Source organism: Volvox carteri (genome assembly GCF_000143455.1).
Source record: "Volvox carteri f. nagariensis unplaced genomic scaffold VOLCAscaffold_112, whole genome shotgun sequence".
Lineage (NCBI taxonomy): Eukaryota > Viridiplantae > Chlorophyta > Chlorophyceae > Chlamydomonadales > Volvocaceae > Volvox > Volvox carteri.
This window is the reverse complement of record NW_003307655.1, coordinates 102,561-114,281: the sequence shown is the minus strand read 5'-3', so window position 1 is coordinate 114,281 and position 11,721 is coordinate 102,561. Positions and strand designations below refer to the sequence as shown.

Genomic DNA, 11,721 nt, shown 5'->3' with positions numbered 1-11,721 from the left:
CGGTCGACTCTGAGGATCCCCGGTGCGTTTTGAGGTTGGGAACTCCGTGCTGCTCAGCACCCGCAACATCCAGTTGAAATCTCCTGGAGCAAAGAAATTATTGCCTAAGTTTATTGGGCCATATAAGGTTGTCGCCCGAGTGGGAGAGAACGCGGTAAAATTGGGATTACCCGCGACTTCCCGACTCCATCCGGTCTTCCACGTATCCTTGCTCAAACCATTCAAGGACGATGGAACACGACAACCGCCGCCCCCGTTCATAATTGACGAAGAGCCATATTACATGGTTGAGGCACTACTTGACCATCGTGATGTGAAAATCCGAGGTGGAACCGACAAAACACGTCGAGAATATCTGGTTAAATGGGAAGGCTATGACTCCAGTCATAACACCTATGAACCGGAAGATTCCCTGCGTCAGTCCGTTCCCTTGGCCGAAGCTATTGATGACTATGAACGACGGTTGGCGGCAAAGTCCGGGCAATCTACACCAAAAAGGAAAGTGGTCCTGACCACCCCTCCTTCGGTAGCACCCCGGAACAGCACCCCAGAACAACCGAAACGGAAAGCACCTGCTCGCAAGAAAAGGTGACGCTCCCGGGACGGTTCGCTTCTGAGGGGGAGGGATGTAGCAAGCTACATTTACCTTAGAATATCTTTAAGCTATTAAAGCTTAATCACAGTAACGGTACGGTCCCGTATTTACGAACCATACTCGTTAACTGTACGAACTCACTTTCTGGTACGCTATCACAACCTAGCGTACGACACCAAGACTCCAGGAATGGAGATGGCGGCAGGTGGGCCGCATTTAAGCCACCCAGGTGAAGTGCTTCGGCCAGACACTTAACGTATCACTATACTAGTGTTCAGGGTTCAAGACCTTGCTGTCACCGTTCTCGACGTATGTCTTCGAATCCCGACTTCCCTTGTCTCTTCTCACGCCTAACGCTGGGTCGCCAATCGTGGACGAGACCCTCTACTTCCGCTAAAACAGCTAAGGTAAGAGACGGCTGTTACACAACGCCAGTCTTCCAATTCAGGGTGCCGAAATGCAGACATGGAGGATTGGACACCTTTTTGATGCGCCGGCTCCCTCACTGCACACCACACACCTGGTCACCCAGCATGCACAGATAAGTTGCACTGCAGCACAAGGCTGCTCGCCCATCACAGTACACGCCAGCATATTCCCACTGCACGCCTTGCTGCCCCGCCCATTACTGAAAATGCCCGACCACTTGCATCACCAAAGGTTGTGATTCTACCGCACCCTCCGTGCATTATTCCCCAGGCCTACTGCATCCTCGACGTAATCTCCCTGCTGGACATACCATCCAGCGATGTTGGTGCTGTCAGTAGCGATGTATGCATGGCCCGCCATGTCCACCTTGTGCATAGCACTGCCTGCTGCTTTATGCCGTGACAGCTTGCTCCACAGCTGGCCTACATCCAGCGTAGTGATCTTGCTACGAACCTCATCCACAATGGTGGGGTCGTCCACCTGCACACATGTGCTGGTTAGGTCGTGTCCAAGCAGGGGGCGCACCCTAAACAGGTCCTTCTTGCCAACCTACACGCACCTCCACTTTAGCAAACAGCAAGGTCACTTGCTGCCCGCTCAAAGCAGGCTTGGCAACCCCCGCTTGCACCTTGCCCAACGCCACCTCCGCAGTCCGCTTGAGTGTAGGGGCCGTGCCGCACACCACCACCGGAGTGGGCCCTGTGATGTCGTGCAGCCGGACTTGCACAGCTGCCAGGTCGCCCTGCTTAACTGGCACTCGGCCCAGCACCGGTGTGACCATCACCCGTGTTTTAGCAGCATCCAGATTCACCTGCAGCTTCTTCAGCAGCCGGCAGCGCGTTCTCAAGGACTGCACCTCCGCCATGCTGGCCGGCAGTGACGGGTTCGTCTGGTCAGACCACAGGATCCCATCTGGCACCGACACTGCAGAGGCGCACCCCAGCGGCCGCTCCACTTGCACACCGGCAGCCACTTGGGTGTTGGGCCTGCACAGATAAACACAACATTATTTCTCTAGAACGGAACGGGCCATTTACTGCAGCAGCACAATGCGAGCACCCTCCAAACGGACATGCAGTTCCTGACCTGGTCTTTGCTGCACAGCTGCACGAATGTGCTGCTGCAACAACCTTGCACCCCTGCCAATCCAACACCAGCCGCCCTGTGCAAGCTTGGCCGCCTGACGACGGTCCGTCATGACAGTCGCAGACAAACACCAGGGAGCCCCGGGCCGAGGCGGCAGTGGCCCTTAAGTGCGGAAATAAGTCCTGCCGCACTTGGTCGCCTAGCGAGTTGCAGCCTGCGGCAGAACATCCGGCTGGAAGCGGAGCTTCAAATCCCTCATTGGCATCGAACTGAGGCCGCAGCTCTGTCAGTGCCGCGCTCGCCCAACGCCGGGCCATCACCACTTTGGCGCGCTGCTGCGCGACTTCGCCGCTGGCTTCCTGCAAGTATGATGACAGTGAAGAGATGCTGCTGTTTTTGCAAATCCCTGCTAATCTGCCGCCAATGGGCAAAAGCTGGTGTGGTTGACGATGCAAGCTTTTATGATCGGCAAACAATCAGTCGTTGCCTTGCACAACACGAACGCTTACAGGTCTGTCAAATGCTTGCAATGCCTTCGCATCATCGTCCCTTTCAATATGACGCGCCCCTATTATGAGCCGTTGCCAGCTACGCCCACAGATCAAATCTTCATGTTTGGCGCCGTACCACGCCGACCAGCGTCCACAAATCACTAACATTACACCAGTTCATGCCATAAAATTTCATCCATTACTTCTTGTTATTCGGTGTTGTGTCAACATCCATGAACCTGCAACTTGCAACAGGCCGGCCGTCGCATCGAGCACGTTGCCGACACGCGACTGCTTCATGCATTGCACGCTCAAACTAGCTCTGGTCTGCTTACGGATTCACCGTGCGCGAGCATCAAACACACATGCAAATGCATGCACAGACCGATGCACGCACAAGACGATGCACCCGCTCAACGTCCGTGCTGGCCACACCAAAACGCTAGTGCCTACTAATTGTCCCTAAACACTAAAATAAGACCTAACTGGCAACTACATGGCACCCGGCTGCCGCGCCGCTAACATATTCCTCAGCGCTCTCCTTCCCCGAACACATCGGCATGTTTCGATTGTCGCCACACACATGCCCAACAACGCATTCCGGCATGGACAGTGCAGCGAAATGACACGTAGTCTCCATCTCATTACCTCCCAGCAACTGTCTGCCGTCCTTCTGTGCTCGGCAAAACTCCCAAAAACCGGCCGGCCTCCATTCATGCTATGCACCTGAACTTCATGTGCGCCCATTTGACATGCGGCAGCTGCATCATCGCTCCCGTCATGGCATGCATTACGTTCATGGCCACGTTGCCACGACGCCATTCCGCATCGGAAGCTGCCTCCCACAGCGACATCAACGGCAGAGCGACCTGAAGCAGGTCCGATGTCGAACACGCCGTGGGACGAACGACCACGACATTGCCACCCATGCTCAAGTCCATTGCCCCAGCATGCTGGTGCTGTAGGTCCTCCTCGGTGTTGTCATAACCCTCGCACAGCCACCCGTGCGTCCAGTACTTCGCAATCCGCGCACTGGTTGTCGCTTGACGATGGCACGGCAGCACCATCTGCACACGCCCACGTGCGCAGCCGTACACAAACCTGCCATTATGAACGGCACATCAGCCACGGTCTCAGCACATGTTCAGGACGTGCCACAGGTGCCTACTCAGCCTACAGCAAACACGTCATTTACCCTTTTCCACACATGCCCCTTGTCTGCCCGGCCAACCATTGCCCCCGCACCGCACTTACCGTGGATGGGCCACGATTGCCCCCGACGGCAGCGCCGCCACTTTGCAAGCGCACAAGTCGAAGCTGTTCAACACGTGGAATGTTGAAAAGTATGGCCGCAGGCACACCTGCACCCGAAGGCCACGTCCCGTGTCAGCGAAACCTGCACATTACAGCATGATGGGTGCAACACATGTCGGTTTTTAAAACACTCTGCAGGTATAACTTCATCCTCACGCTTTGACAGACTCTGTCAGACTAGCACATGACATACAGCGGCTTGACCCCAGGCTTTTGCCAGCCCGGGAGCTGCTTGGGTGTTGCGCAACCACACCTGGTGGTATCATGTACAGCGCGCCGACGGAGCACTCCGTCACCAGCATGCTGCCTTGCACCACTTCCACACGATGCGCCAGGCCCTCCAAAAAGTGTGCGGCCATGCGCGCGCCAGCTGCGGCACTGACAGCACCCACCACGAAGACGTCTGCGTCGGCCTGCACCACCGACAGTCGCTGAGCCGCCGGCTGCAGCGCGTTGTGAACGCAGCCGCCCGCCAGCACCAGCCCATCCCCAGTGGGCGATCCATGCTCTGCCCTTCGAAGCAGTCCCTGCTCCGCAGCCCAGGCACGCGTGCTGGCCAATGCCTGCACCACAACACCCAAAGCGCTACTGCCCATAAAATCCATCGCCGTGACACCGCACGGCACATGCTTCCTGCACCCGTATGACGCCGATGTGCAGTGCATCATTTCATTGGCGCGCGCGCTGGGCAACACCACACAATCCCGGAGCGGAAATGCCAGGGCCCAGCCAGAATGATCATGCCGCCGAATGATGTCAAACATGGCCGCCGCGGCCACGTCCCTCATGGCAGACCTCGCCTGCTGCCCATCCTCGGCATGCACCTCACTAATGAACTCCACGGTCTCTGCCTGTTCTGGGCACGCCGCTGATACTACATGGCTGAACACGGCCAGCGGCATCGTGCAATTGTCGATTACCGACGCCAGCTGCACCAGGCGCTCCAAATCTGCGTTCGCCAACGCCTGCAGCATTTTGAAGGGCTCGCTCACATCTTCCAATGCGAGCGTCTCCAACATTCCAGTTCGCGAACGGTATATTGCACACTGGAAACCGCAAACGTTACTTACTCCCATTCTTTCAAGTGCCGGTATTCGTCCACGCAAGGTTATGAAAGTACCGCTGGCTTTGTTTTTTTTAAGGGACACGTATACTCTTCTGTCATACCGCTCCTCGGGTTTATATACACCCCGCACTACGTCCTGCACTATTTCGGGCCTCGCGTTGCTGTACGAATCCACCGACAGCAACGCCACAGCAACGCGGGCCACTCCGTTTTCGCGACCGCCCTTAAGCCATTTCGCCCGACGTACCATTTGGCCTTCAGGTTACAATGTTCATGAACTCCTGCCCTGCAATTCCCGCATTGCAACTATTCGGCCCTCTGCTCGCTGCGGCCGCGGTTGCTGGCCGGGGCCGACAGTTGCCGGCGGATGCCGCCTCGCTGGCAGAATTTGGAACGGTTCACCTTTGCCAGCCGGCGCACAGCAATATTGCGCTTAGCGTTGTTTCGCATGCACCACACCTATACGCCGGCGCGGCATCGTTCACGTCCGCGTGTGCTTCTATGCGAATAACCAGGTTCTGCGAATATCGCTAACATTGCGCGAAGCGTTCGATTGCCCAGACCGTGCTGGCCAGCCGGGGCTCTTCATTCCGCCGCGAGTAACTCTCGCGCTTCATGAATAGGCCCGTTGCACTACAATTCAACACGTCCTTACAGTGGCACAACACCGACAGCACCATGTCCCCAGTCCATCTGCTCACCACCTCACACACTTTACTTCAGTTCAAGCATTACACACCAATCGCGTCCGAACCTGCGTTCCCAACAAGAAGCAACTGTATTTGCTGTGCTCGGCGCAACGCAACACGCCGCTTTCACATTTAGGCAAGTCCACCTGCCATGCCCATGGCGCTTTATTCAGTTTCGCATACCTCTTTCCCAGCGCTCCAACCGTTTGCCTGTGCCGTTTCGGGCCTCGCATCGCTGGACGAGTGCGCCAACGATGCCTGTGCGGCGACAGCAACGCAGGCTGTTCCGGCTACCGCGATGTCCCTTCCGCCACTTTGCCCGGCGCACCATCTGGCCTTAAGGTTGGAGTATACATCAATTCCTGCACAGTACCTCCCGCATTGCAATTCCTCGGCCCTTCGCTCGCTGTTGCCACAGTTGCTAGCTGAATGCAGGATGCGTGGATGTTGTCTCGCTGGCATAATTTAGAACGGTTCGCGTTTGCCAGCCGGCACACAGCCGGATTGCGCTTTGCTTTCTTTCGCATGCACCGAGCTACATGCCGACGCGACATCGTTCAAGTCCGCGTGTGCTTCTATGCGATTAACCAGGTTCTGCGCTACATCGCTAACATTGCGCGGAGTGTTTGTGTGCCCAGACCGCGCTGGCCAGCCGGGGCTCTTCCTTCGGACGCGAGTAACTCTCGCGCTTCCTAAATAGTCCCGTTGCACAACAATTAAACACGTACTTACATTTGCACAACGCCGTCAGCACCATGTCCACAGTCCGGACGGCTCACCACCTAACGCAATTTTTTTCATTTCATGCATTACATACCAATCCAGTCCGAACTCGCGCTCACAACCATATACACGCCGACGACTTTCACGTCGCTCCTGCCCTGCAACGGTTTTTTGCTCTGCTCGTAGCAGCGCAACGCACCACTTTCACATTTGGGCATGACAACACGCCATGTCCATGGCGCTTCATTCATTTCAGCATACAACTTGTCCCAGCGCCCCACCCGTTGGCGTGACAGCCGTCGCCCATGCTCGCCATGCGAAGACGAACCGACATACCTTCGACACCCTTCAGATTCAGCCCGCCTCTTTGACGCATCCCGTTTGTATGATGCCGCAACAAGTATAAATGCCAGCCTGTGTCGCCTTATTTTTCACACATTCTTGTGCTTCCTTTTTTTGGCTCAAAGACCAAAGTCCATCTTGCGGATGCCAACCAGCCAGCCTGTCACTTCGCGGACACATTTTCTACTGTTGCGAACCCCAACAAGATGGCTCCGAAAATGGCACGCCAGTCACAAGCGTCACCGCAGACCCTTGCGCCCGTCAACTTGGGCGCTTATGGCACGCCTTCAACAAGCCAGCCGTCCACCTCTTCAGCCGGCGCCCAAGCCAAGCCGCCCGTCGACATAGCTGACCTGTGGGCGCAGCTGGCAGCGGCCTCCCCAACCGGCGGAGGCCGCGATCGTTCCTCTCCAGCCGGGGTGCCCAAACGGCCCCTCTCCTTCAAGTAAGCGCCTCATCTTCCGGTACTAGCAGGCGCCTTGCCACGCCGGACCCTACCCAACAGATCGCATGCCGTCCCTGCTGTGCGTGCACGCTACCACTGGCTGTCCCATGCAATTACCATCTTGACACGCCCTGCTGCTGCCCCTCGAACCGTCAGGCAGCAGCTGCTCTTGGGAAGCATGGGATGTCACGACGAAGACGTCCTGCGCGCCCGCCACACCAACACACAGTTCAATGTGCTCCTGGCCGAGGGCCGAAAGTACAAGGACGAGTTCACAGCGCAGCACGGCGGCAAGCCTGCCAGCAGTAAGACGTCCTTCCTTGGTGCCCTTTGCTCGCTTGTGCCAGCTGCCGTCCCTTGTGCCCGCTACACAACTGCCCGGCCACATGGTCCGTTCCTGTAACCCCCGCCCCCGCATGCCTTCACTTCCGCCCGCCATCCCGCCAACTAACCATCCACCGGCCGCCCTCTATGCCCGTGTAGCGTTCTTGTACAATATCACGGCCGAGATTCACGAGGGCGACATGCCCGAAAGAGCGGTGGCCACACACGCGGAGGTCATGCAGCTGTGGATCGCAGCTGCCGGAAGCCTCCGTGCGGACACAGCAATAGAGCTAACATACGATTACAGCATGGACGCCGCCACTGTCCTAAACGCGGACCAAGGCTTTGCGCGCACGGTGCTGGAAGCTGCACAGAAGGCGCGAGCGTCGGGATCACTCCTGGCCACCACCACGCCAGCCAAGCGACCTGCAACCAGCCCAGCCGACCCACATGCCAGTGCCCCCGCCCGTACGTGACTATATACAATCTCGTGCGCACCGACCGGCAGGGTATACGTCGGTCAGTCACGGGACCCTGAACGCCGCTTCCAAGCTCATGCCCGTAACCCACCCAGCCGGATGAAGGACGACGCCCGCCGCTACCAACCCTTCCGAAATCACTTCACCCTCACACGCCTCATGTCCACCGCCAATCCTGCTCTGGCCCACAAGATGGAAGCCTTCTACATCGCGCAGTTCAAGGCCCGGGGGCCGGGAGGCTACAATGTGCTGCACGGGCCGCCTTCCGCCAGCCCGGCCTTCTACGCCATGACCCAACAACGCGCAGGCGGCGCCCACACGCCCACCGCCGTCACAGTCCAGGACGATGACGCCCCTGCCACGCTTGCCTAGCCCACACATCAGCTCAACTCCTAAATATTGACCGATAACGTCGACCATTTCGGCGCTAGGCTTCTGGACATTGAGCGGTAGTGTTGAATTTAGGAAAAGTCGCACTTAGGGTTTCATTCTCGGTGCATACATGTTCAACATTAACTTGTGTGTGAACGGCTTGGGGTGGTCTATTGCGTTAGCGTTGAGACTGAAACAACAGCCCGATGCCTCTTGTCTATGTCCGCTCCTCGCGTGCTCTGAAGCAAGTTGCTCGGGGGCAAGTTGGTAGTGTGGGACAGCACCCATCATGTTGTCTGTTCTGGCTTGGCCATCCACGCGCGATAGGAATATTTAACCTTGGCCTTATTCTTCGTTCCTACATCATAGCAAAGGACCGACGCGACGTGTCCGGTACACACGCTGTTGCTTTGGTGCTCTTCTTGATCTTCTGCTTGCGCTACCTGGTGTTGTTATATACGCGCACGCAATGACATGTCTGCATGAACATTTCGAAGTCCGCTTAACGACTTGTAAACACCTTCCACTAAACTGCTTCGACGCTATTCTCACATTCCAATATACCACTGCACTGCTTTACTATCCAGCCTGGGCAAAATTATTCCGCGCAAACGTACTTGGGCACCTTACAATCAAACACCATACGTGCTTTGGAAACGCGGCCAGCTGCTTCACAAGGACCCCCCTCTTTTCTGTTCTTTTGTCGTACGGCACGGTGCACAGGTTCAGCCGTAGCAGTCGTACAGTACGCCATCGTCGTAGTCCCGACGTTAGACGGACGACGTTTAGTCGTTCCGTCGTCGGGACGGAGACCTTAGGCTGCGGGGGGCGTCCGTCTGTCTGTCGTCGTAGTCCCGACGTTAGACGGACGACGTTTAGTCGTTCCGTCGTCGGGACGGAGACCTTAGGCTGCGGGGGGCGCCGTCTGTCTGTAGTCGTAGTCCCGACGTTAGATGGACGACGTTTAGTCGTTCCGTCGTCGGGACGGAGACCTTACCCCAACTTTACGTCGTCGTAGTCCCGACGTTAGACGGACGACGTTTAGTCGTTCCGTCGTCGGGACGGAGACCTTAGGCTGCGGGGGGCGTCCGCGTGTCTGTTCGGAATTTCTGGAGAGTCGCCCTTTTTCGCCGTGTCGTGCGCGGTTTCGGAGCTGCGCCTTTTAAGCTAGCTCCGTCGCCGCTTGGGAGCCGCGGTCGCCGGTTCGCGCCCCGCCGTCGTCGCTTTTTTTCGTTTTTTCGCACCGCACGGCACCGCGCGGCACCGCAACGCACCGCACCGCACCACACCTGGGCCCGGGGAACACGCTCCGAAGCATGGCCGTGCGCTGCTTCGACGGGCGCGCAAGCTCCGACGCCGAATGGGAGCCGCGGTCGCTGGTTCGATCCCGGCGCCGGCGCTGCTTCACCTCGGCCCGCGCAATGTGCTCCGGAGTATCGCCGCGCACCGGCTCGATCCCGGCGCCTGCACGTTTTTTTTCTTTTTTTCGTTCGGGAGCGTGCACCGCACTGCACCGCACTGCACCTTGGGCCGCATAACATGCTCCCGAGCATCGGCGTGTTTCGCATCGATATGCGTGCTAGGTCCGGCGCCGAGTGGGAGCTGAGGACGCCGGTTCGATCCCGGTGTCCCCGCGTATTTTGTTATGTTCGGGAGTGCTGCACGTTGATGGTCGCACAGCACCGCACCGCACCGCGCCGCGCCGCACTGCAGCACCGCGCCGCGCCGTTCTATTCAACACACAAATCGCCGCGCGATTCAACGCGCACCGAACCGCGCAATTCAATGCGCAATTCAACACACACCGAACCGTGATTCAACGCGCATCAAAGCACGGAATATAACACGCAATTCAACGCGCAATTTAGCACGCACCGAAATGCGCAATTCAACGCGCACCGAAATGCGCAATTCAATGCGCACCGAACCATACAATTGAACGCGCAATTCAACGCGCACCGAACCACACAATTAAATATGCAATTCGACGCAGAGTTCAACGCGCAATTCAGCGATGGATGAGGACCGCACCGAAGTGCGCATCTGCGGTTGTCCAACGTTGTCCGCGTAAACTGTACGGCCTCTTATGAAACTCACTTGTTCACGGCCGTCGGCTTGCTTCAGTAGGATTGCATCGCAGACATACGCTTTTGCTTTATTTCTCTTCATGTACGGTACTACAGCTCAGCACTGAAACACACGAAAGCCGGCGGACGTAAACTAGTCGATGGCACCGCCAACGTAAGCTGCACGGCCTTTCGCGAAGCTGGGCTCTTTACAGGCGTGGGCTCGCTACTGTAGGATTATAGGGCATATATATCATATATATCACACCGGGATTACTTATTTCCACACGTGGTATTACGACTGGAAACGGCTTCCATGAGTTATGGTGGATCGACCAAATGATTCACCCCAGCGGACTGGGACTCGCAGTCGTGAGCGCCTGGGTACACTGGCCGGCGGGTTTCATTTTAGAGGGACAAGTGCGTCGAACACGCACCTCAGTGCAGATGCAGCACGGATGCGGAGTGCTCGTCTGGATCCGGGGCGCAGGGCTGCTGAACAACAACGGGACACCGCTGCACGAGCTGTTGCCCGTCAAGACCCGGACTACAGGGCTGCAGAGCAACTGCGCCGCCAAAATCCGGAGCGCAGGGCTGCGGAGCAACTGCGCCGCCAAAATCCGGAGCGCAGGGCTGCAGAACAGCAGCGTAACACCGCTGCACACGCACAGGCCCGTGATCAGGTGCATGCAATGCAGCTTCCGCAGGCCAGCTTGCTTGAGCGTTTGCGGGACCTCATGCGGTTTCCCTGCTTGCACGAGGGCCACCACCCTGCACTGCCTGATTTCCTGAAGGCGATTCCAGAAGGGCGCGTGCAGGATTTGTCCGGTGGTCAACTTCCGGTGGAGCGACAGGTACCATACGAAACACACCTGCAGCTTGCTAGCAGCATGGCCGCTGCACTGCGTCGGCGCATGCCTTCACGGGTGTGTGCCGTCTGCTCGGAGCAGTGTTCTGAAGACCAGTCGGCGCTTCATGCTTGGGTGGACATCCCCAACGTTGATATCCTACGTGCTGACATCATGTGCACTGCTGCCGTACCGCGTCATGCGCGTACCCTGGCTTGGCGGCGCATGCCCTGCACCGCCCAAGGTGCTGCACCACCACCGCCGGATCCGGTTTTACCAGCACGGTATCGTATCAGCAGATCCGAGCGTGGCAGTAGTGCTGACGCCGGCGCTGACGCCGATCCAGCGGCATTCGTGGATGAAGATGCGTTGGCGGTTGACAGTGATGGTGCAGGTCATGGGGCTAATGAGCCGGATTCACCGGCAGGTACTGCAGAGGACACAGCCCCGGG

At 57.5% G+C, this 11,721-nt stretch overlaps 3 protein-coding genes across 3 annotated transcripts in view; 2 read left to right on the top strand and 1 right to left on the bottom strand.

Annotated features, from left to right (window-relative positions):
* The window catches only part of VOLCADRAFT_100294 (uncharacterized protein), a gene marked incomplete at both ends in the record, with an annotated part of 6,309 nt that extends 1,375 nt beyond the window's left edge, over positions 1 to 4,934 (bottom strand). Inside the window, 5 exons of the mRNA XM_002958915.1 lie at positions 1,274 to 1,504; positions 1,584 to 2,010; positions 3,328 to 3,702; positions 3,856 to 3,997; positions 4,169 to 4,934. Of these exons, the coding sequence (XP_002958961.1) occupies positions 1,274 to 1,504; positions 1,584 to 2,010; positions 3,328 to 3,702; positions 3,856 to 3,997; positions 4,169 to 4,934 (1,941 nt within the window). The remainder of the gene's footprint in view (positions 1 to 1,273; positions 1,505 to 1,583; positions 2,011 to 3,327; positions 3,703 to 3,855; positions 3,998 to 4,168) is intronic.
* Positions 4,935 to 6,941: 2,007 nt separating this feature from the next.
* Positions 6,942 to 8,355, top strand: VOLCADRAFT_100293 (uncharacterized protein; the record flags this gene model as incomplete). The annotated part of the gene is made up of 4 exons (XM_002958919.1): positions 6,942 to 7,180; positions 7,337 to 7,485; positions 7,664 to 7,972; positions 8,057 to 8,355. The coding sequence occupies 4 exons, from the start codon at positions 6,942 to 6,944 to the stop codon at positions 8,353 to 8,355; spliced, it is 996 nt and encodes a 331-aa protein (XP_002958965.1).
* Positions 8,356 to 10,760: 2,405 nt separating this feature from the next.
* The window catches only part of VOLCADRAFT_100292 (uncharacterized protein), a gene marked incomplete at both ends in the record, with an annotated part of 18,539 nt that continues 17,578 nt past the window's right edge, over positions 10,761 to 11,721 (top strand). The window contains 2 exons of the mRNA XM_002958918.1: positions 10,761 to 11,104; positions 11,216 to 11,696. Of these exons, the coding sequence (XP_002958964.1) occupies positions 10,761 to 11,104; positions 11,216 to 11,696 (825 nt within the window). The remainder of the gene's footprint in view (positions 11,105 to 11,215; positions 11,697 to 11,721) is intronic.